We start from the raw sequence: 23,802 nt of genomic DNA on the forward strand, positions 1-23,802 counted from the left end.
AAACACTGTAATACAGGGATAAAAAGCAAAATTGATCTTACATAAAGTGTTGTCAAATGAACATAGCAAACAAGGGGAATATATTTTAACCTAGTCTTTAATCAAGGCAGAACTTCTCACAGTCCATGGAGATTTTCAAACATATAAAATGTATAAAATTATATATAGCATCTTCAATCAGTATAAAGAAAATCCATTTTCTTAAATCAGTGACACTAGCACACACACTGATACTACCATGTTCTTTAACCTGGTCTGACTACAGCAGGTATCAAGCACACACAAAAACAATTATTCTGACAGAAGCCAAGTGCTCAGGCTCTTAGATCTCCTACAAAAGTAGCTGAAAGCTGCAAAGCTCTTGAAAATCTGCACCTATAAAGCCACAAATATTATATGTCCTAAAAATCAAAAGTTTTCTCAGAGGAAAAATAAACCTCACGAGCACTCACTCTCCCCCTCTGTGCAATCAGCAATTTCAGCAACCTTTCTAAGATGCTGACTACATTTATTTTATGGGAACCTAATTACAAAAGCTTGTAATGCAAGAAGTACGTCTGTACAGTCAAATCAAAGGCAGGAAACACCAAAATTAACGAACATACAAAGATCTGGTTGTGAAACTCAATTCTATTCACTGTCTGCCTGTGGTGTTGCACCACACACATATACAAAGTTCTTCACTGTGTGTTCATTGACAATGAGCTTCCTAGCGCCCGCCGCAGTTCCATTTACTATTTTAAACATGAGCGGCTCCTAGAGTACCTCCTATGCTCAAGGCACCTTCAACATGACATCACCTGGGTGGTTTCTAAAAAGGACTAGAAAATCTAATATTTAAACAGATGGCAGCCAGAGCACACTACAGCTCTTGATACTGCTACAAGTAGTTAAAGCTTTATTTGCAATAGTGAGAAATTAACTTCTGTGATGGCCGAGAAGAATCAAGCGTTTTGTGGCTCACACAAAACTCAAACTCAGGAAAGATTTCACAATCAGGATAATCAGGTAATTCCACTAGCGCATTAAGAATATAATTCAATTAATTCACTGCAAGGGACACTGACAACTGAAAAACTTTATTCTGGGATGTTATTTTAGGTAAGTTTTTGATAAAGTAGAAGTTCTGAGTTCATTGCCAATCACAGCTCTGGGAAAGCTAATTTACTTAAAATATGACAGAAAACCTGATGCAATATGTGTCTATTTACTGCCTCGCTGTGATGACAGTATTAAAACTCCATTATACAAATAGAATCTCTTCAAAGTTGCAACATTTCAGTTTTATAGCCTAAGCACTTAGAACCCTTCTAAATTATTTTGTTAATCCAAATAAATGCAACATTCTTTCCAGTAAACCAAAGTCTTTAGTCTGTATCCACACCTACTAAACTATTACCTCAATATTCTGTCAAATTCCTAATCTGTACGATTCCAGAGCTGCATGTGGAATTCAACATACTGCTGTACCTTTAATTTGTGCAACAGAAGGAGTGTTCTCTGGTTTTGCCAAGTTCCAGTCCTAACAGTTCCTGATGCTCCATAAAATGACAGATTACCTTAAGTTTTTATCATTCCAGTCTTTCATACTTCTTTCAAAGGAGGCACAAAGTCCCAGTAAGAATCTTGCTTCATATGCTGCCAGTTGGTAGAGTGCAGCAATTTTTGCAATCCTTATTAAAATTTTGTATCTTAAAGTACAACTAAACCAAACTGATTTGCTTCCCTTTTTTCCATAAATAAGGGGTTGTATATATAGGACTTAGCAGCAGGTATCAAGGCTCCAAACAATATTTACAGCCTTTTATTTGAAAGGTGATTTAGAAACCAAGAATATATAAAAGTATTAAAAAATCCTGCCTTGTCATAGGCCAACAGTATGAAATGTACAGAAATGCAAAACCTGCAGGATGTTTCATATCGCTCATGGCCAGGGGACACTATGACAGTTGAAACCAACAAGAGGTAATTTTGCCTAGAAGATTTGTCTGTTCAATATTCCACTGGTGCCAAAAAGCACTGTAGGTCACTACGCAAGGCAGCATTCTTCAAATGTTCTTTCTGGCCTATCCACATAGTCTACACACAGTGTCATGACAGATGTGAGGTGAATGGAATCCATCCAACACAGTCATGGGAAAGAAAAAGAGAAAATGATAAATTAGAAAATACTGACACTGCAGAGAAATTACTACAAATTCACAAAGAATTGAAAGCAAAGAGACAAAAAGTGTCATCAGAAGCAGTAAAAAAAGAAAAAAAGACAGTGGTGCTAAGTAACAGGGGATAGACAGTAAAACAATTAAGAAAAAATGAGCCGTGGTCTCTTACAAATCTAGAATGGGAAGGCAAGGAGCAAAAGGAACTAACCCAGAAAAAGCAAGCAAGAACAGCAGCTACAGCACATTGTTCTTCACTCCTAAAACATTACAGTGAAATACACACCAGCATTAATTCATGTGAACATCTGTCTCCACTGAGCACAATGACCACTATCTTTCCTCCTTGTATTAGCCTCCTGCTCAGCGTATGGAAACCAAATGAATGACATCATCATTCAGAATAAGATTAATTATGCAAACAACCATCAACTTTTCTTTCCAAATACTGGATTCCACCTAGCCTTATATTTGTTAAGTAAGCCATGGTGAGGTTCTACTTGATATTCTTCCAATTTTAGTTTTCCTACATGATTTTAGGTTCTTGTGGGATTATTTATTCATTCATTATCAGGTAGAGTATTGAAACCAATATAACCCTATGCTTTCAGCTGGGGTCACAACTGGTTATTCCAGAAACTTTTGGGAGACAGACCAAAGGAAGACAAAGTTATTTTTAAGTTAATATGAAAGTAAAGCTATTTGCCCTTTTGCCCTTAGGTTTAAAAAAAAAGTGATACAAAAACCTAATCATGGTTTGTCAATGTAAACCCCCGGGGGCTGTACAAAATCTACCCAAGCAGAGAAGAAATAAAAATTATCATTACTGTTCAGCAGATAAACTTAGAAAAATCAATTTAATCCATTACTTCTTCAGATGGCTTTAAGGTTACTGAAACAAAAGCTGAGAATGCAGGATGCTCCACATACACAGTCATCAAAAGCAGTTAGTGAAAAGAGGAGCTGAGAAGCAGAAATCCCCATGCATCAAAACCATCCCAACAATTTGAGCAAAGAAAGGTGCCTGATCTTGCACTGGAAAATGGATAAAAACTCTGGTAAGGTTTTAGCACTATCACTCTCCCCAAAAGGTACAATAACTTGTACTTCTACCGTGTAGTTACAGTATTTTCAACCACCACAATACATAGAAACAGATATTTTCTTGCAAAAACTACAAACATTTTGAAGATGTATTTGCTAGAAATCATGACTTGAAATTGAGAAACTCGGCAATGGACAGGAAAGTACAACATGTACAGACAGCCAAAATTCAAACACATTTAACTTTCAAGTTAGCTGTATGTAAGCAGAAAGATGGACTGCAGCCTTTAGAGATTATATATAGAGAGATAGATAGATAGATATAGATATAGAGGGGACGTAAAAGAGAAATGGAGAAATACCTGTTATCAGGGCCTGCGGTGACAGTACAACAGGAAATGGTTTTAAACTGAATATGGGTAGGTTTAGATTGGACATAAAGAAGAAACATCTCATCATGAGACACTGGAGCAGGTTGCCCAGGAAAACTGTGGATGCTCCTTCATGTTAATGATTCCTGCTAACACTTGCATTTCTTGACTTAGAGAGCCCCTGTTATAACCAATTGAAAAAGAAACTTCTGTTTGTAAGGAAACGTTTTGAGGATGAAATTTCTGTATTATCCAATCCTAGACAGAAAAACAAAAATTATTACTAGTAAAGAGGACTCAAACTGCAGGCTATTCTTTAAGCAGCAAATTAATTCCAGCTCCCAGCAGAGATGATTGCTTGAGCCACCTGAACACCCCCCCAACTAGCTTGGTGACATCAGGTCAATCACAACAGGCAGTCCAGGCCAGGGAATATACCTGGCCAGTTCCAAGGTCACAATTACACTTGCTGTTGAGGGGAAAATCCTGTAGCCACTGGGCTCCAGGGTGGCTTTGTTTTCTTTTTTTTTATATTAAGAATTTACAAGGGTTACTCTGAATGACTCTAATGCACAGCAAGCAGCTGCAGCACACTGGCAGTTACTTCAAGCAGCCTTATGACAGCAGAGCTTCGATTTCTGAGGGCTACTTCAGATGTTTTTAAAAAGCTAACACCTACTAGATTTGAATGTTCCACTTGACTGTCAGTCACAACAAGGGAAACAGACAAAAAGAAATCCTGGCAGCAATTTCAGAGTTTGAGTACTTCCGAGAGCCAATCACGAGAACCGAAACCAGCACAGTACTCACCATTTACTACAACGACTTTGACAGCAGCAAGTCAAAGCAGCCATAGAGAACTGCATCCTACTTTTAACTAAAACACACCAGTACAAGATAAAAATCTCTTGAGTTACATGAACAGAAGAAGATTAAGTATCTGCCAGGATCTGCCTAATGACTTCCTAACAACCTATGACCAGAAATCAAATGCCTGCTCCACCAAGTCTACCTGAAATACATATATTTTCTGTCCCATTACTTATTTTTAAAATGCGGATAAGTGCATCTCTATCCCATGAGTATTACAAGAATAATTACACTAAAAAGAAAGACTGGAATACTACACGTGTGTTTATCTCTTAAATGAAAATACTTAAACATACATGATTTTACTACTCAAACACAAATATTATTGCTGATTTCACACGTAGCTTTCTCCATCTGTAAAACAGTCCTATTCCAGTCATTACTGATACTTCAAAATATGCAGAGCACCTGCATAAAGTGTACTGTTTTCTTTAAAAAATAAAGATTATGGCTACCTCAAATTGGTAAATTAAAGGCAAAACCAAAACAAGATCTTTAGTCAAGTCACTTAAGCCACTTCCTAATCAATTATTATCCATTTAATTCAGTTCTGAAACAGCAGAAGAACAAGTTTTCACCGGTAAACTATTTTTCAAATCAATGATTAAATGAATTTTAAAATGCTGTGTTATATTCTTACTATGCCAAGCAGTTCCGCGGCAAAAATAAATCAAAGACTTTACATCCCTACGCTTAATTAACAATTAGATAAACACCTGCTTTACACAGTTTCTAAAAAAAAAATTCAACACTCCCACTTCCCCTTCAACTTATATACTTCCAACCACAAAAACATGTTTAGTCTTAATGTTCAGACAAAGAACAAAACATATGCGACATATTTAAGTAAGAACATAGGAGCAGAGAGGAAATACTCCAGGTCTGTACTCAGAGACAAAAAGCTTTAAGATGTTTCATTTTAGAACAACCACTGTGATAAAGTTACCCAACAAATTCCTCATAGGTACAAGGAAACCAAAGACTGGCACTGCCCTTCTGTCCTGTAGCACAACATTGTACAGCTTTTAATCTTTCATGCAAAATAACCAATTCCTCTCAGAATGGGGAAGCAGTAACAGACTGACCAGGTATACAGCCTACCCTTCCAGATTAAATACCTATTATATTTTTCCCCAAAACTACATGAGACTTAACCCGGAGATACAAATCCTCCACAGCCCCACATCCCAATGGAGCAGATGTGGTATATATGGGGTCTCTAACAAGGAGCATTAAATTCAGGACATGTAAACTTAGACCTCTGAGGTTTTATTATGAAATACCAGCATAGAACATTCTGCTAAACTACAAATCTGATCAACCTCATGAGACAATACGCACGGGTATGTACACAGACATATAGGATATGTATATATGTATACAGAGCACACGGTCCCAGCTACAGCAAATTACACCATTCATGAGGAAACAATCAGCTTAGGTATGTGACAACAGAAATAAAAATGTTTCAACTGCACTAAACCTCTCCTATATACACTGTGAAAAGAAGAGGGCATAAAAATAGGGTTCTGCCCTTAAAAAAAACCATGAAAAGCAGCTTGTATATAGCAACACCTCAATTAAATTAGCCATATGCAGTTAAAAAGCCCCCCAAAACACAACAACAAAACACCTGCTAAGACTTCACTTTGAAATACAGAATAAAACATCTCTAAGAAAAAGTATACATATAACGTTTCAGTATTGCAAGTAAGAGCCAGCAAACATGCCACGGTAAGACGGTGCAATTCAGACGACAGGTCTGGAGATACACGGAACACCTACCTACAGTCACGCACACAGTTGATGAAGGCAAACATGACAATTTTCAGATTAATTCTGTGACACCTGCCAGGTCCACCTGGGATGCACATAGCCAGAGATGCATTTAACACTTAGAGGAAAAATGCACGGCCGCACTACAATCGCATTCATGAGGTTCATAGGGAAAAGCACAGGCTCCGAGGACCTCAGCCGAAGCACAATGCAGAATTCGTAGTTTATAGAGCTTTGAAGAAGCACAAAAAGCCCCCACGAAGGGATAAGAGCTGCCGGAGGACGCCCGTCCTTCTCCCACCCTCAGCAACAGGGCAATGACACCTGAACGGCCCCACCTGCCTCCCCTCTTCCTCACGCCCGTCTGCAGCTTCCCCCGCTCCCTGACGGCCGCGGCTGCAGCTGCGGCCCCGCGGTGTTGTCGCGCGGGGAGGGCGCGGGGAGGGCCCCCCCGGCCCTGGACTCGCCCAGGCCTCCCGCCCCTGCCCGCGCTCCTCAGCCCCGCGCGGCCGCGCGCTCACCAGGCAGCGGCGGGGGGAGGCGGCGGAGCTCAGCCCGGGAGCCCCGCGGGGCCGGTGGGGCGCGGGGAGCGGCGCGCGGAGATCCCGCCGGCAGCCGCGTCCTCCCGGCCCGGATTGTCACAGGGAAAACATGACGCGGGCGGGGAGCCGCCGCGATCTCGCGGGGCTACCGCGCGGCTCTCGCGAGAGCGCCGGCCGCTCCCCGCCTCCGCCCGCCGGGTGCCTCCCGTGCGCGGGCACGCGCGGCTCGCCGCCGAAGGCGGAGCGGAGGCTGCACCTGCGGCGGACAGGGCTCGTCCCGGTAAAATGGAAGCCGGCTGCTGGCACTGGGAATGGAGACAGTGCCCAAACGGTCCGGTTCATTTGTCTTCTGCAAATGAGAGGAAGAGCAGACAAATGCTTTTGCATAAAAACGACCAAAGAAACGGGTCAGGGAAATGAAGCACCTAATTTAGGTGGGGACCCTGACAGTCAGTGAAAACAAGAGAAATGGATGTTGTATGCAGGGATTAAAAGTGCAGAAAAGGCAGAACGAATCAGTGGACAAGCAGGAGTATATTAAAGCATTTGCTTAAACAAAATGAACAGCATAACAACAAATAGTAAAACTGTCACCGAGGAATGAAATTCCCAGTCTAAAGTAAGCTAAAGTACACAGTGAAGACTGTCACAGACTTAGATGGTGGCAGAAACAACAGCATGCCAAGATCAGTGAGGCCACAGTGGCAAGAAACAACACAATGAGAAATCTCAGTTATACCCACATGAATTGGTAAAGTCCACACAATATTAGGAATGTCATGACTAAATCAGTAGACATTGGTAATGACTAAATAAGTGGGGAAACTGACAAAAAGCAAGAGGAAAACTGCAAGAAGGGACTGCATATGTTGTGGTACATCAGCCTAAGGTAGGAATACAATGGAAGCTTACAAAGATTAGTGATGTGAAATAGGTGAGCAGGGAACAACTGTTTACACTCTGCCACTAAAAGAGCTAGACGGTAACAAGAGGAACTAGTAGATGAAAATTTTAGAACAAGGAAAAAAATTATTATTTCTTCATTCACATATAATTAAGCTGTAGAACACCTTGATTCAGGACAAAATGTAGTAAAAGTTTACCTCAACTCAAAAAGAGACTGGAGAAATACAAGGAAGAAGAAAATCTATCACAGATTACCAAAGACATCCCTCTGGCTGAAAAATGCCCCAACCCACAAGAGGCCCTACAATATTTGGGGACACTTTACTCTGTGCTTGCTCTTGCCTTTCCTTCCCAAGGCATGGGCTCATGGCTGGCCTCAGACACATGGTACCAATGGAACAGAGATCCCATCCTTATGTCTTTGTCCTATGGCCCATCTTTCCCAGATCTCTCCCCAGTAGCCTTAATGGTTTACTCTGAGTTAGGAAGTGTTAGGGGAGGTCCCTAAGGGTAGAGTTCAGCTTCCCAGAGGGACTGTTGCATTTCATAACACAAGTTCCAACCAAAATTGGACTAAATGTCACTGGCCACTTTGGAGACACATTTCAGGTATTGATGGCTCTTCATTCTGCCACCTAAAAGGCTACTGAGGGATTCACAGTTTTTTGCATTGGAATAAAACCCAAATGCCTTGCTTTGAAAAGTCTGACCCCAAAGCAGCTAAAAAACACAGACTAAGAAATAAGTCTCTGTCAGCAATTTACTCATGTAATATCAACCCACAGGATAATGGTCAAGACAATCTACTTTTGTTCAATAAGTTGTAAGATTTTCTTTTTAGTTTTGTACCTCTAACTACACCAGCTAAACTTTTGTCTAAAGCCATATTCAAACTCTGCTGTGAATGAGCAGCTTCTTTGTTGATGAGACCACCTGTGCTAACAAATACCATCAAAAATGGGGTGAATTATAAAAACATTTTAAATGATTCCTTAAATATTGCAAATATGTCAGCTAAAGGATGCTGTGTAAGAAATAAATCTTAAAAATTCCACAGATACATGAAAACACATTCAGTGCACTCACGTCCAGCAGATCTGCCATTCCACAGAAGAGAAAGCAGAAAAAACAGACACACTCAGCAGTGCGTACTCCTCTCCATGCTCACATGCCCCACACCCACTAGCCACAACATGAAGACAAAACCTTATCATTAAGTGCAGCTTTTATGGCTTGCAGGCTCTACCTGCAGCCAAGCGTTGTACAGTTCTCAAGGAATTTCTTAGGTTCACAAATGTCTAATGCTTTTAAGTTATGTACACTTAAAATACAAAGTTCACAAAACCACAAGGTTTTCTTGTTTTGTTTTTCAAGCCTTGACCCAGCCCATCAATCCCTTTGCAGTACTGAGAGTCAAGGGCTCTCCTCTTGCCATTTGCATGGATGCAGGTGTAGGGCTCGATGCAGGCGTAGGGGCTGATTCCTCAGGGTCACTGATCTCAGAATTTAAGTTACACCGGAGGACCATTGCTATTCATCTTTGTGAATTCTCACATGAAGCTTGTTTATTAGATAGCAACTGATAGATAATATCTGATATTAGCTACAATCTTGGGTAAGTCAAGTGACTTCCACAGTTTCTCTTTCAGAGCTGGAGCCCCAATGCCTGAGCTACTGTCTGCATCTACAGCCAGCTGGACTCGGGACCTTCTGAACTCCAATAAAACCCAGCATGGCAAGTGATGGAGGATAAGGAGGCTTATTGCATCACCCTGTACTAAGCAGGCAAGTACTGTCAGAATTACTGAGAACCCAAAGCAAACAGCATTCTAGCCTACAGTAGCACCAGTAGGTCTGAAAATAAGGATATAAATAAGAGGAACAAGTCTACATTTGCTCTGACACAACCTATGGCTGTCACCACAATTCAGCCACCTCATCGGAGAGTCAACTATCATTAAATGAAAACACAGCACTTGCATCCTTTGGAAATTGCAGAGGCTCCTGAAACTCATTTGGGTACCCTGAGGACATACCAGAGGAAAGATGAACCCCTCCAGCCACCTGCAGCTATATATTAACAGGGTGAAAGTAACAAGAAAAGTTGAGAAGAGTTTTATGAGACAATCCTAAACATAGGCCAGGAATACCTGAATCACAGCTTTTCAGTGGGCAACATCATTCATCCTCTCCCCCTTCTTCACAGCAAGTATAAGCAGAAGTATTCAAAACTACAAATCTCAAGAGTTAGGGGCAGATAATGCCCCCAACTGCAGGACATTCATTCTCCATTTCTATTTCCAAAACAGTTTCCATCTTAGATTCAAAGCATAGAGGGAAGCCAAGAGAAAGCCCATACGATCATGGAAGTTTCAAGGGAAAGGAGGCTGTAGATGGTACCTCTTATCTCTGTGCTCTCACCTCTTTTTTAAAACAGAAATAATCCTTCATGATGACTGCAGACTTTTCAAGTCCCACCTACAGTTTTCCTCCTTCCCAGCTTCACTTGGAATAAGGCAGATTTCTTCCAGCATTCAGCTCTACAAGACCTGTTTTACATCAATGATTCCCTATTACTTTGCATGAGTTGCTGCATTATTTATTAGTTTAAAATGTACTGTTATGTAATCCCATCAAATGTACTTTTAATCTTAGGCAATGAATAGAAAGGTATGATAATGAAAGAACAATGCACAATTTAACATCAATTTTTTTCCTAAAACTGTTAGTAATTATCCTTTATTGTTTTAGTAACCACATTTAACTCTTTATCCTCTTCTGGTCCAAACATTTCACCAGGGCTATGACCAATTCCACTCCCACTATTTTTGTAAGATCTTTTTTTGTAACACAGTGCCTAGGACAAGACCAACATCCAGCATGAAGCTATGCTATTTATCTAGGGCTTGTTCTTAACTACTTTTCCACAATGCAGGATAATTTTGGATCATTATAGAAAATGGGAATTTATATATGAAATACCTCAATTAACTATGTTTTGATTTTACTGACTTCTCTTTTTCCAGCAGACTTTGCTAACATTGGCATGCCTTGCTGTTGTCATGGCAATGAAAGGAGTCTATATGGTTTGGGATATGACTCAGAAAAAATTTTATACAGAAATGGGACAACAATTAGAACAAAGGACATTGAATGTTTCTGTGCCACCAGTTAATAAAAGGTCAACAGGAAAAAAAGAAAGTTCCCAAATCAGAACAAATGATACTGAACAAACCTTCATTGGATAGAAGACACCAAATTGTTACTTCTGACCCTCTCTTGCATTTAGGTCTCTGTGTGGGTAAAACTTTATCACCCCCAAGTGTTATTAAAATCACAGTGATCTGCCCGGGCAGTTACTTAACCAGAACAGAACCCAGATTTGCCCAAAGAAGTTAACGTTCTTAGTGTTTAGAAATATGAGGAGTCTTGTATTGTGAACTTACCCCAATAAAAACAGTCTTGAAGCCATCATCTCTATGAGGACTCATTCAAAGGCAAGGTGCTTCTCATGGTTCACAATTTACATGAGGCAAAAGAAAGGCAAGTTTGCCAATTAAAAGATGAGGAAAGAAGCTTGTGTCAGTCACTGAGGAGGTGTGGGCAGAGCAGTTGCAAGCACTAAAAAACACGACTAAAGCCAACCTACACCAATCTATGAAGTGTATGCAAAAATTATTTTTGGCTAGGCTAAAAATACCATTCACCTATGTCTTCCATGCGTTACTCAAGACAACACTAGCTGTTTTCCTGTGGATACAAGGTATGTGAGGGGAGCCGTTATTAGATGATTTGCCTGTGCAGAGATGCCAAATGTGAAGGCACTGAAATATATGCATCTATGTCAGTCCTTAATTTCATCTTCTGACTCATGTTCTGGAGTGACAGTTCCTCTGCCTGGCACTTCCTGTTCATACCAAGCTGAGCCATACTAAGTGTTATTTATTAGAAAGCAATCTAAAGCCACATCCACACAGCCAGCTGGCTCTTACCCCAGTACAAATCATCACTGCCGCATAATCAGCAGTTTCAGAGCTCAGGATTGCAGGTGGTTGTGTCACTTCTTTTCTTCTACTGTTGGACTCAACTGTGAAATACAGAGTAGGAACCAGTCTGAAGTAACCTCAAATTTAAGATCTGGTTCAATCCATGGCCATCTCTCCCTTTCTTTAGCTAGCTGGTAACTTTTTCAAACTGTTTCACTCAGCCTAGCTTTGTATCAAGGTTCCACACCTCAGAAATGCCCTTGGCCAAGACAGGACAGGAAACATTCCAGAGAACAACTGGGGAAAACACATGGGAAACAAGAGGGGTTTGCACTGGAAGACAGTGAACGATAATATACAGAGGAAATTAAAAGGATTATATGTGAACAACTAAGTAACAACTGAATTCATACACAAGACTAGCTCCGAACTAATCTATGCATGGGTATGAAACTTTTTGAGCATATATGGCAAGCAGGTTACTAGAACTTTAAGAGGATTACTAATTCTCATTAGCTCAATATGGTACCATCCAGTGCACAGCCAAAGTGCTGCTTAAATATTGTGTCACAATAATACCTATATGCATAAAGATACTGGGGAGAGCTAAACAACAAAAGAAAATGGCCAGTGGTCAAAGTACTATTCATAGGATTGCCACTCCCAGCTGCACTCTTACGGGTGGTTCACATTCCATTTAGGGCCTCATGAGTGAATGCTAGTGCACTGCTGTCTTTTAAAAACTCCTGTTGCACAATCCTGTAGTGTGTCCCCACGTCCCATGCTTTTAGCAATACAGTTAGGAAAAGAAAAGTGCCTCTCACAACTGCTTCCCCCCCACCGCGCCCTGTAGTCTCTCCTACTCAGTGAGCAAGACCTTTGAATGGAAACACGGAACAAAGGCAGCACAGAGCTCTAACAACACCTTTGTGCTTACTACTGGAGACTCCCCATCCTTTCGCATTTTGAGTGGAGAGGTTATCCAACTTCCATGGCCCTGGAGCAGCGGGAGCAAACAGACCAGTTGCTCTTGGCAGTACACGGGGGGATGGACCTGAGCTCTGCCAAATATAGCATGCAAGAGCTGTGTGCCCATCCCCAGCAACTTCATGCACAGCAAACTCACAGCCCTCCCAAAAGGGAGCACCCACAATGTCACACCAGTTAATATTTACAGAGAGTTGCATCATATCAAAAAGGGCTCCGTAGCAAAGTAACGCTTGAGCTGTTTCGAACAAGCACTAGTCTGGCTTCTTCAGTGGAATCCAAGACAGGTGAAAAATTTGGGAAAGAAAGACTAAAGTTTATGCAAGTCATAAGCACAGCACTGATCCAGTCTCCATTTTCATAACAAGAAAAAAAAAGCTTTACCTAGAGGGTTTCAGTTAAGCAAAAAACTTCCATTTTTTTCACTGAGGCCATCTGACCTTGAGTAAGTCCCCCTCCTCATTATTTCTCTCTGAAAGTACTGGCATAGGCCTGCTTTCAAATTACTCTTTTTGCACAAATGCAAAATGTTATTATACTTTACCACAATTATTCCAGGCAAGATCCTATGCATCATTTCTTTCATAAGGAAGAATTTAATAAGTCAGAATATATAATTAATTTTATAAAAGGCAAATACAAATATTAAACCTAAGAAAAGCATTTTTTTATAATTGTGATTGTTTAGTTTTTCTTTGCAGAATACAAATGCATAAAATAGATAAGAGCTGTCCTCGAAATTAGCAACATTCCAAGACCATGATTACACACAGTACTCAGTTAATTGTGCCTCATGAAAACTGAAGGCCTGAAAGATACTGTAAAACCTTTTGTCCATACAGCATATTCAAATACATTGTTTTGCATTTTTAGAAAGAATTTATTTTTCCATGTTATCTAGATCATCCCTCAGAATAAACCAGATTAAAAAAAAAAGAGATTTTTAAAAAAAAAAAATCTTTTTAGGGGAGAAACCAAATGTCCAACTCTGGTTTTGTCCCAGAATTCCTCTGTCTGAACTTGAGCTACAAAAGCAATTAATTTTTCTCTGAGTTTATCTTCCTTTTCAATTCTGACAGCTATGTTCCTTCCTTGCTCATGCTCCATTCCACCATTTCAGTACTTTTACCCCTCTTTTCCTATTAGTTATTTGTCTAGTCCTCTAACTGCTGGTTTTTTAACTGACTTTTCTTTGGCTTCTGTCAGTTCATTAACATTTTTCTAGTCTTTAACTCAAAGTGAATATTCTAACTGTTGTCTGAAAGCTGTACAATGAGGAATTATCCTTGTGCTTTCATGAATCAATGACTACTCTGTAAGGCTAAAAAGAGTTTTTCTCTTCCTATTGTTTTCACATTTCCTCTCATTCCATTTGTTCTTGCATTCAATTTTTTTTTCCAGCAAACACAAGACAAATAATACCCTCCCACACCTTTCACTTTGAGATCTCACAATATTTTTCTAAAAGAATCCTCTTTCCCGTAGATTGGGGGGGGGTGGGGGGAGAGGTACAAACAGGATAGAGTTATCCCAATATGTCTAGTACAGGCTGTGTTTCAGTTCAGCACGAAAACCCCTGCTCATAGTGGTCTGCGTAGAAGGAGTGGTAAAGTTCCAGCATTGCTTTTTCCCATCCCACACAGCTCCTTGGGCTGCTTCCACCACAACACCTGCCTGCCACTGGGCTCACAAAGGAAACTCAGAAGTGTAAAGGTCACTTTCCAAATGAATACTAGAAAGAAATCTTTCACTTGGAGTGCTATCATCATTTTAGAGAGGCAAAAACTAAGCCTAGACAGATGAGGCAACTTTTCCAATACTAGGATTTAACCCAAAAACCCAGAGCTCCTTCCACAAGTATCTGGATTTGTTTGTATGTGCCATGAAGTCCTGGACTTGACAGACAGAATCACAGAGCAACTAACAGACATTTCCTCTTTCTCATAGTTAATTCAGCCCTAAATCACCCAGAAGAGAGATGAGTTTAAACATTTTTATCATGAAACACTAACAAACACTTCAGCCAATTCCACAATGAGAATTATGAAAAGAGACAGGAGCCGATAAAACTGATTAAAAGACTAAAAAAAAAGGCAAAGTAAAAAAAAGCAAGGCAAATACACAACAGACAATTCATTTAAATTCCCATCCTACATCTACTTTTGAAATTTCTCCAAATGAACTACATCAAGCTCTACACAGATAGTGTTATATCAATTTAATTACAGAATCACGTGGAAAATAACATTAAAAACCTTTCACTTCTCTTCCCAAGAGTGAAAGCAAACCACCATCCAACACATCTTACTTTTAGTAGTTTTCTCCTTTTGTTTGCTTAAAAAAAGCCTGGAATTCTCCTAACAGAAAAAGAAACTCACAAAATAACCCCATGTTTTGCTTTGGAATGAAAAGCAGTTCCATTATACAGAAATGTTTGGCTAGATGAATAGAAAGCTCTGCCCATTGCATAAAAAGGGTTGCAAAGAGCATCCTGTTTAACCTAGCTGGTTTCCTAAAGAACAGCCCATCAATACATCCTCTGAGTAATCTGCATATTTAGGATGGAATGTAAGTTACCCCTGTCTGAGCTTTATGGATCATTTTTTGAATTAGCTTAGAAATTCATTATGTCAGTTTTCTGCTTTCAGCTGAAGCATTCACTAAGTTCCTACTCTCTGCTATCACATACAGAGTTTACCATATCAATGTACAATTAGATACCTGCTGTGCCAGCCTTTGAGTGAGGAGAGGCTTTGAGATCCTTTTTGGTCCTGCTCTCACATTTGTATTTCAGAGTGAGGTTATCCAGTGCTGAATATTGGTGCTAAGAACAAAGTCCAAGCTGTGGAATTAAACATACTGATAAGACAGGTGCCAGAATGGCTAATTTCAGCATGGTGACATGGGAATGACAATAGGCATCTCTTTTCTGCTGCTGTGGGGGGTCACAGAAATAAAAACTCCTGTTGTATTGGAAGGTACCAGGACATGGTACATGGACAATGCCTAAGGACACTGGATGGGCCCACACCCACTGTATTTCCTACACCTCCCCCAATGTTTGCTCCCCACACTGTCCAATACAGTGACCCTTTCCCACCTCTCCCAGCTTCTCCTCAGTGTCATTCCCCTGCTGCCCTCATCCACAACCGTTTCTCCCCTTCTTAAGGACATTTTCCATTTGCCTCTCTCTCATCAACATGTGAACCAGCCCCCTGCGCTGCAAGGCCAGCCAGCCTGCAAACACACTTTATTCCAGTTGGCCTCTGCTCAATACACACAACGTGACCAGTGCAGCAGCCACTGCCTTGCCCTGCCAGGGGGCCGTGTGTCCTTTAGCCTAGCACGGAGGAACTCCAGGGGAACACTGTGATCCAACGCTTGGAAAGGCAACACGTCCCACTTCAGTCCTCGTTCATGTGAGCCTTGAGCAGAGGAGAGGCTCCAACGCCAGCTGGGTACAACGGAGAAGTCAGGGGAAGCACAGGAGTGAGACAGTTTGGTATTTTATTTTGTCTGCAATATTTTCAATGCCTGGATTCTAACTGGCCCACCATCATTCGCAAGATTTTTGTAGGATGTATAACCACACACAACAGAGAACAAACTATTTCAATAGTTTGTTGGAGATGCCACTCCAAGAAATGTCCTTAGCTCTTCTTCCATGTAACAGGTGTCTTAAGAAACATATGCCAAAGGAATTAAAACCAAAACTGATGTCATCCTTTCATGCAGCAGTTGAATAAAACAATACAAATTAATATTATTGTTCATGTGCTGCTGGATGAACGATTTTTAAAGTTCACGACTAAGGCAGAACAAAAAAAATAGTCATTTACTTTGGCCGCAGTTTAGAAGTGATGCAATAGTCATGACCTAGCTAAACCAAAAGCAGTAAGGCAGTTGAAGCAACCCCGGACAACACTTTCTATTGCATTTGCACGCTTCGTGTAAGGGTGTCCTCCTTGAATCAAAAGCTGAAATGCTACTGTGAAAACAGGGAATCAACACTACAGGAAGGTAATGCAGAAGTATTGTTTGCAGCAGCAGTTTTGCAGGAAAGTAATTTGGGACATACGGATTAAGAATTCTGAGAGGAAAACCCTGCTAAGGATTTGAAAGAGAAGGTAGCCTGAAGAAGCGCTATGGGGTCTTGCCTCCAGATTTCAAAGAACAAGATATAAAGCAAAAAATTTTTATAAATACACTGGTATGATTGGTAAAAAAAGAGTGTGATCGCTTACACCAGGCCTTTCCAAAAACAGAAGTGTAGTCCTGGTGGCCTGGGCAAAAAGGAGCCTCTCTGACAAAATACACATTGTCTCGGTTTTGAAAGACAGGTGTCTGCTAAGGAAGGCAGAAGCCCCCCCTTGAAGTGGCAGATATAACCCCTTTTCCCTCTAAGTTATTATATTTTGAAAATCAAGGGCCTTTAGGCGAAGATGTGGGAAATAGGAATAACAGTTCTTTACTATATATATATATATATATATGTATATAACCAGTCAAACAAAACAACAACAACTATGGCAGTAACAGCAATCACAAACCCAGTCCCAGCCTTCTCGGCTGTCGGGCCCTTTCCCCTCGGGTGCAGTTCCGCTCGCAGCCGGCAGGGGCGCTGGCGGCTCCCGGTGAGCAGGGCAGGTGCGATGGTTCCCCCCGCGGCTGCAGGGGGCGCTCCGGAGCGAGCTCGGGAAACACGCGGCACTGGGGGCCTGGGATCCCGGGAAGGGATGGGACAAAGGAGCTTCACAAACCCCTGGGCAGCCGATCCCAGACTCTCGGGAACAGCAGGCTGGAACGGCAGGCTAGAACGGCAGGCTGGAGCGGCAGGGACGAACGCAAATCCCGGGTGGCAGGCGAGATGTATCCAGATGGGAGAACCCCACGGAGGCCCAGGCAGGCAGGGCGAGCAGGGCTACAGCGTAGCGAAAAGCTCGAAGCAGCAGCGGGGCAGGGCAGCCACAGCCCGGTCTCCAGCAGGGCAGGGAAAGCGGCTTTTGGGGTCCCGGCGTTGTTTCCAGCAGGAAGAAAGAACGGCCAAAAAGAAAGAAGCAGCAGCTCCTTGCTCTGCAGCTTCTCTCTCCGGACGCTTAGAGCGAACTGCCCCCACACCCAGGTGTAGACAAAGGAGTAGCCAGGCCCGCCCCACTTCCCTTTTTGTCTTTCTTAAGTACAGCTATTTGTCCCCTAGCAACATGCATATGGGAGAAAATTCCTTTAACAGGAAAAAAAACTAAGACTAAACTGAAAGCCCAACACACATGAACGCAGAGTACCCTGCTTGCTGTTTATCCATTACTGCTAACTCTTGGGCAGAAACTCTGTGAGGACCTGTAGTGATGCTCTCCAGCACCCCTCTGCCAGGACACACCCCTGCACACAGCCAGCCCGTAGGGTTTATCTTACGATCCCATGCCCTACCAGGGAATTACAAGGATGAAACTGTGCCAGAGCTGGGCACTGGAGAAGAGATTAGGCTATCAAGCACATGGAGCAGGGAAACAATTAGGCAAAATAATAGTGAAATAACAGGGAGGGCAGGAGGGAAGGTATCTGCCTGTCCATCTTTCCAGGCACCGATGTGGGACATTTGAATCTTCAAACCAAAGTTCATTCCATTCCTGGCTGCTCTAACATGCCCCAGGATCCACAGCCACACCTACACTGAGGCAGGACAGATAGAAAGTCTAAGGCAATGAAAAGAGCACAGACAGGGGCTCTTCCTTTGAAGCAGGCCACTGAGAAGGATTTTCAGGTTTTGCAAAGACAGATAGGAATGCTTAGATCTAAACAGAGAGAGAGAGTGCAGCATAGGTCAAAGCTCCTTTAGAAGAGCATCTGGTAGAGATGCATGACCCTGTCCTTCAGAGAGCTCAGACTATTTAATTCAGTTCTAGATGTTCTTCTCTATCTGAAAATATAATGGGTTTTACAGCACAAGAAATCAGGCTGTGCTGCACAATAGTTCGACGTACAAATGTGACATGGGAGAAGGACTGCAGAACAATATAGGACAGGAAACAAAGGACAGACATTGGATCCCAGTGGAGCAGCAGGGCACAGCTCAGGCATGCTGAAAGCAATTAATGCCATGGGAAACGGGCCAGCCTGCCCCGGCCAGCAGCCATCCTGCACAAGAGCTACAGGGCACCTGCACTGTAGCTTGACATGGTGCCAACCACAGGGCACCTCCAAACACAGAATGTCACTTCATATTTTGGGATACTGGATCAGAGAACAAAAAATACCACCTAGCAAATCTCCAGCAACTTCTCACAGTAGTGAGTCGTGATTTCTGTATCTTGCCTATGAAGTGATCAGATGCTTAATTCTCCTTAAGTTACAGTTCAGTAAGAAGTTAAGAAGGTTTTAAGCCTGTATTTAAAAATAAGCATGAATCTAGTCTTTTCATGAACATGCTTGATTTTTGTGAGCAAGAACCCAGGTGACAAAACAAGTCAAGTTGATCAGTTTCTTGCTAAGCTTTAGAGGATATTTCACACCATTCTAAGAGCTGCCCATGACTAGATGGTGCTTAGACACCATGTACAAACATGGTAAGGGATTTTAAACAGAATAATTTAAACAGAATGTAACAACTTTGCTAGTTTCTTTTATGTGTTAATTAGCTAAGCCATTTGAAGACCAGATAAATTTTTATTATGTTATGTCTCCATTCTGCTGATCTTTAGCATTTGGATCAGAAGAGATCTTGACTAACATTTTATATCTCTACACATAACTTTCCTTGAAGTCACTGCCCTCAAAATCACCATCCTATTTACATTTTTACTGAACAAAATTCAAAAGTAAACAGTGTGTCACTTCCAAAGTACTTAAGAATTAACACGTGGTCGGGCGCAAACCACATGTCTGGCATGAATTGTACTGCCTGAGGAGTTTCAGTAACATGCTATTTCAACAGAGCATAAGAAATCTGCAGTAGTCACTAGAAAGAAAAATTGCTAAGGAGAGAAAAATCTTTACTTCATGCAATCAGAATGATACTAGGACATTAACATGACCTTTCCTTTGGCTGGCAATAGCTGTACATAGCTTTTAAATACAGGAAAATTTACTGTATATAAACATTATGAAAGCTTGATTAAAAGCAGCTGCATAAAAAATCGATTTGAGAAGTACATAATATTTTATAACTTTTCATAATTCTGTTTTTTTTAATTTGGTGATTTTAGAAATTTTATTATTTCTTAGAAAATTTCTGTGTCATCTTTTGTTCTCTGTTTCTCTAGGGAGTTGTTAAGCAAAGCTGCTACAAATACAAAAAAGCCTAAGAGGCCCGGTGGGGTGAGTGGAAACCTGTGTGAAGGAGCATTTAAACATTCTAAGCTTTCCTTTGTTACCAAATAAAACATCTTAACTTGATAATGAATGAACACTCGTGTTGATTCAATACAGAAAACTGGCTTTTCAACTGATTCTTAAGATTCCCATAAGTGTTGGAAGTTCATTTTGCTCAATTTCCATACAGATTTTCCATTTCTTCTGAGAAGAAATACATCCTGAAGAACTACAGCTAGTTGTAGGTTTTTTTGTCTTACACTAAGCAGTTACACATTTTGGTTCCGAAGCAGATTTTTCTTGATTTTATTAATTAATTCTTATTTTCTTAATTATTGCACATAACCTTGCAGGCTTAGGTTTAATTAGCTTCAAAGCAGACTAAGATAGACACTGGTACTAACCAAGGCCAAGAGAAATAACATTTCAGCCACCTCTTAATAATACTTACTATACAATGGTTTAATTGAACTCCCTAACAAATTTTGATTATTTTTTTTTATTTTGTCAACTGCTTCATCAGCCTTAAATTCAGGTGCAGAGATTCAATAGGGAAAGCACCTTTCAGAACCCACTCTCTGGTCTTGGCACAGGTGTAATGCATAGCACAGCAAGCTTTGCCATGTGAGGTGTATTTACTTGAATCAGTACCATCTGTGTTGCTCACAAGCAGTGGAGAGAAATGGATTCAGGCTGATTTAGTCACTTAGGGCCATGTGCTCTATCAGTTTGCCAGGAAAGCCCCACTGAGCCCATTTGATGCTCAAGTAGGAGACGTAAACAAAGATACTAGAATACCTGTTTTGAAAGGTGCCTTTTGGTCCCACAAAACACAGCTTTTTCTTGAGGAAAATTTGTTTGCTACAGTCGCAGAAGAGGGATTTTCACTGATTCTTCCACTAGGGAGTGGAAAAGAATCTAATTCTTTTCACAGATGATCTCTGGGTGCAGTCAGGAACATAAGCCAAACCATGCGGGGACTGCTCGGCAAGTCTCCTTTAGGCCTTTAGTCGCCCTTCTGGAGCCCAAAGGATTCCCTCCATCAGCCCTGTTATCTGGTGAGCCTAGAAATCCCACACTCCGGTCAGTGCCATTTGGAGTGATAAGAGTTTTATCACTCAGAGTGTCTCTTCCAGGCTACGTTTTGCAGAAGTGATGACAGAAGGAGAAGGAAGCGCTACATCCACCACAGCCTTAGAAGAGTATTTATCTGCCACTTGCAGATAAATAACATCTTGCAGATAAGTAGTACCTTGTCAGCTCCCTCCCCTTAAATGTACTGTACACTGGATATCCTTTTAGGGGGCAAAGATGGTGTCTCTCTAATAATCACCACTCAAAACAAGGGCATACAGCTGCTTCAGTTCTATGCAAGGGACCACTTACCTGAGATACATAGAGCAGCTCCTGATACATATCAGCAACCCCCAGAATGTGGCCCTCTGATTTTCCAGCATGTTTTCTAAGAAGCTCCAGTGTTCACAAAAACACTAACAAGGACAGGTCAGTCCTTTTCCTTGCTAAAATTCACCTGCTGGAGCTGAACTGCTCATCTGTGTCTCCCAAATACTAGTATTGTTCTGCCAGAATCTTTCAAAGTTCCTGCAGATCATGCAGTTTATTAAAGATCAGGCATCCCCTTTCATACGAGCAGTAACACCACCAACAAAGGGAGAGACAGACACTTCATATCACAGCAGGTCATAAGTATTTTAATTAATTTCAATTACAGAAATTGACTGAAGCTGAGGCATGCAGACTACCAGTGCAGGTTTTGTCACGAAGATCCTGTCCCAAAAGTCATTGAAAGTCATGTCCCAAACTTGCGGGCACCATTGCCATTTTTGTGACATTCAGGTATTGCTGTGATTTTATTTCAGGCTTAAGTTGACAGAAGAGATTTTTACTGCCCTCTTTTGCTAATAAGAGTTTTCTAGCAGCAAATAGGTTCAGTGGTGTGAGATCCTGCTTGGTCTACCTTTAACACTGGACATAAATTACTTGCACAGATAGTTCTAAACAAAGACACATGGGCTTGGCATGACATCCGGTGGTGAAACAGCCTCTGTTTCCCCACAGGGCTTTTTGGCCCACATAACTGTTACCTGAACTTACCAAAAATGAAACTCAGATGAACACTCCATTAGGTTTTACTTTACTCAGTGGAGCCAAATCCATTAAACAGAATAAATGTTCATCATCATCATCATCAATGGGGAAAAAAAAATTCTCAGTCCCATTTGTAACAGTCTGTAGCCTGTTGATTTTCAAAACAAACAGAATGAACATCTGGAATTCTTCCAGTATGTCTTTTAAAAGAAATAAAAATCAGTGCTCCTTGAAATGAAAAATCTGAGTGGACGTACAGTTTGGGGTGAGGAGAACAAGGCAAGAAATGTGCATCAAAAGCAAGACAGTAAGAAAGGAACCCACAGACTCTTGCAAACATACTCCCTTGTTTGATCATTTAGAGGCGTACTAGCACACTTATCTTCATTCTGGTCCCTAGAGATTTTGTTCAGAGGTCTTTCCCTTCCAGATATTCTTACAGAAGATCACTGCTGTTTCAGAAGTGATTGAAACCCCACCTCCCCATCCCATCTGCCCCAAACCATCATTCCTAAGTAGAATATATGCATTGAACTTGTGTTTTCTGCCTCTTCAGCACTTATGACGCAAAAATCAAACTTTTCATTTTCATGAAAACCGCATCCGTTTTTTCCACAGTATTTTATGAAAAGTGAAAGCTGGCAGATGTTCCTTATGAACATATGGATCTCACTGATAAGGCTATCTCAAGCACTTAGTCTGTGCTATGGTATGCAGTCTCTGCCAGCTAAGGTGCATCCCACCCATGTTTGGGAGGCTCTAAGAACTCTTCCACTAAAACCAGCAACTTCGATATGTGCCAATGTTCAAAACTCCTGGTGTGACTCTACAATTTTTAATTAGCATATCCAACAAACTGCCTGCCCTCTGAAGTGCATTCAGTCCCTACAAAAAAAGACACTGAAGAGCAGGGACTTACTACACCAGGTTAAGCTGAACAACTGCAGCTGCTTTTCCACACCATTAAAAAAATTTTAAAAAAGCTTTTCAAGTGCTTTCATAGCACTCAAATCATTCTACAGATGATAGAAAAACATTTCCATAATTATTAATGGCCCCTAGATGACTCTCAGAATAAAAACTGCAGGCCTGAAGCCTAACTCCTCATGAGGGCTTCTTTCCTTCAGTGCTGTACTGGACTGTGGGAGAGTGTCTGCCTCTGGAGGTAGCCCTGAACTGTCAGCTGGAATCAGGCCCCAAGCTTCTCCTGTGGGGATGGCCAAGTCCTTCACTCAACACAGCTAGGAAAGGTGCTGCTGTTTCTCTCTCGCTCACTGCACTTTGAGGTTGCTCAGAGCACAGGGAGGGAGCATTTGTGACTACCCTGGTGTTGAGAGCTCTTAGCTGAGAAGGGGTGGCACCACTGGTAGCCACAAGGCACACAGAGACCATTTCTGTATTTTAGCTCAAATGCCTTAGAAGCACACACCATTGCAGACTAAATGGCCTCAGCTTTCAGAGCAAAACAAGGTGACATCCAGTGGCTCCAAGCACTGAGACCCCAGAAATCACTTCTGGAATGCAGCTGTTACAGCTAAATATGAAGAGAAACTACAGGAAGGAAACAAGTGGCTTCTGCTCCAGAGAGCAGAGGCTTCTGAAGGACAGAACTGGTTCAACTTCCCTGCGTCTGAGACATCTCTGTGTGCAGAAAACACAGCTGTCCCTCCTGTAAGCAGCACTACCCAGCTTCCTCCAGCTGCAGTCTGAAAAAATCCGTATTTACCAACTACAGCAAAAGCTG

General features: G+C 41.4%; 2 protein-coding genes across 11 annotated transcripts in view; both read right to left on the reverse strand.

Moving 5' to 3' along the window:
- The window catches only part of HERC1 (HECT and RLD domain containing E3 ubiquitin protein ligase family member 1), a 102,721-nt gene that overhangs the window by 76,442 nt on the left and 2,477 nt on the right, over positions 1 to 23,802 (reverse strand). For 8 of the 10 annotated variants that reach the window (XM_039557582.1, XM_039557577.1, XM_039557584.1 and 5 more), the window contains exon 1: positions 6,742 to 6,848. The exons of 1 other annotated variant lie outside the window; for it this stretch is intronic. The gene's annotated coding sequence lies outside the window, so the exon portion shown is untranslated. Of the gene's footprint in view, positions 1 to 6,741; positions 6,849 to 15,362; positions 15,443 to 23,802 lie in introns of those variants that run through there. One more of the 10 variants, XM_020583505.2, reaches the window with a different exon arrangement.
- DAPK2 (death associated protein kinase 2) overlaps positions 21,641 to 23,802 on the reverse strand; it is a 54,690-nt gene continuing 52,528 nt past the window's right edge. The window contains exon 13 of the mRNA XM_019280768.2: positions 21,641 to 22,206. Coding sequence (XP_019136313.1) covers positions 22,077 to 22,206 — 130 coding nt within the window. The 3' untranslated portion in view covers positions 21,641 to 22,076. The remainder of the gene's footprint in view (positions 22,207 to 23,802) is intronic.

The sequence above is a fragment of the Corvus cornix genome, chromosome 10 (genome assembly GCF_000738735.6).
Source record: "Corvus cornix cornix isolate S_Up_H32 chromosome 10, ASM73873v5, whole genome shotgun sequence".
Lineage (NCBI taxonomy): Eukaryota > Metazoa > Chordata > Aves > Passeriformes > Corvidae > Corvus > Corvus cornix.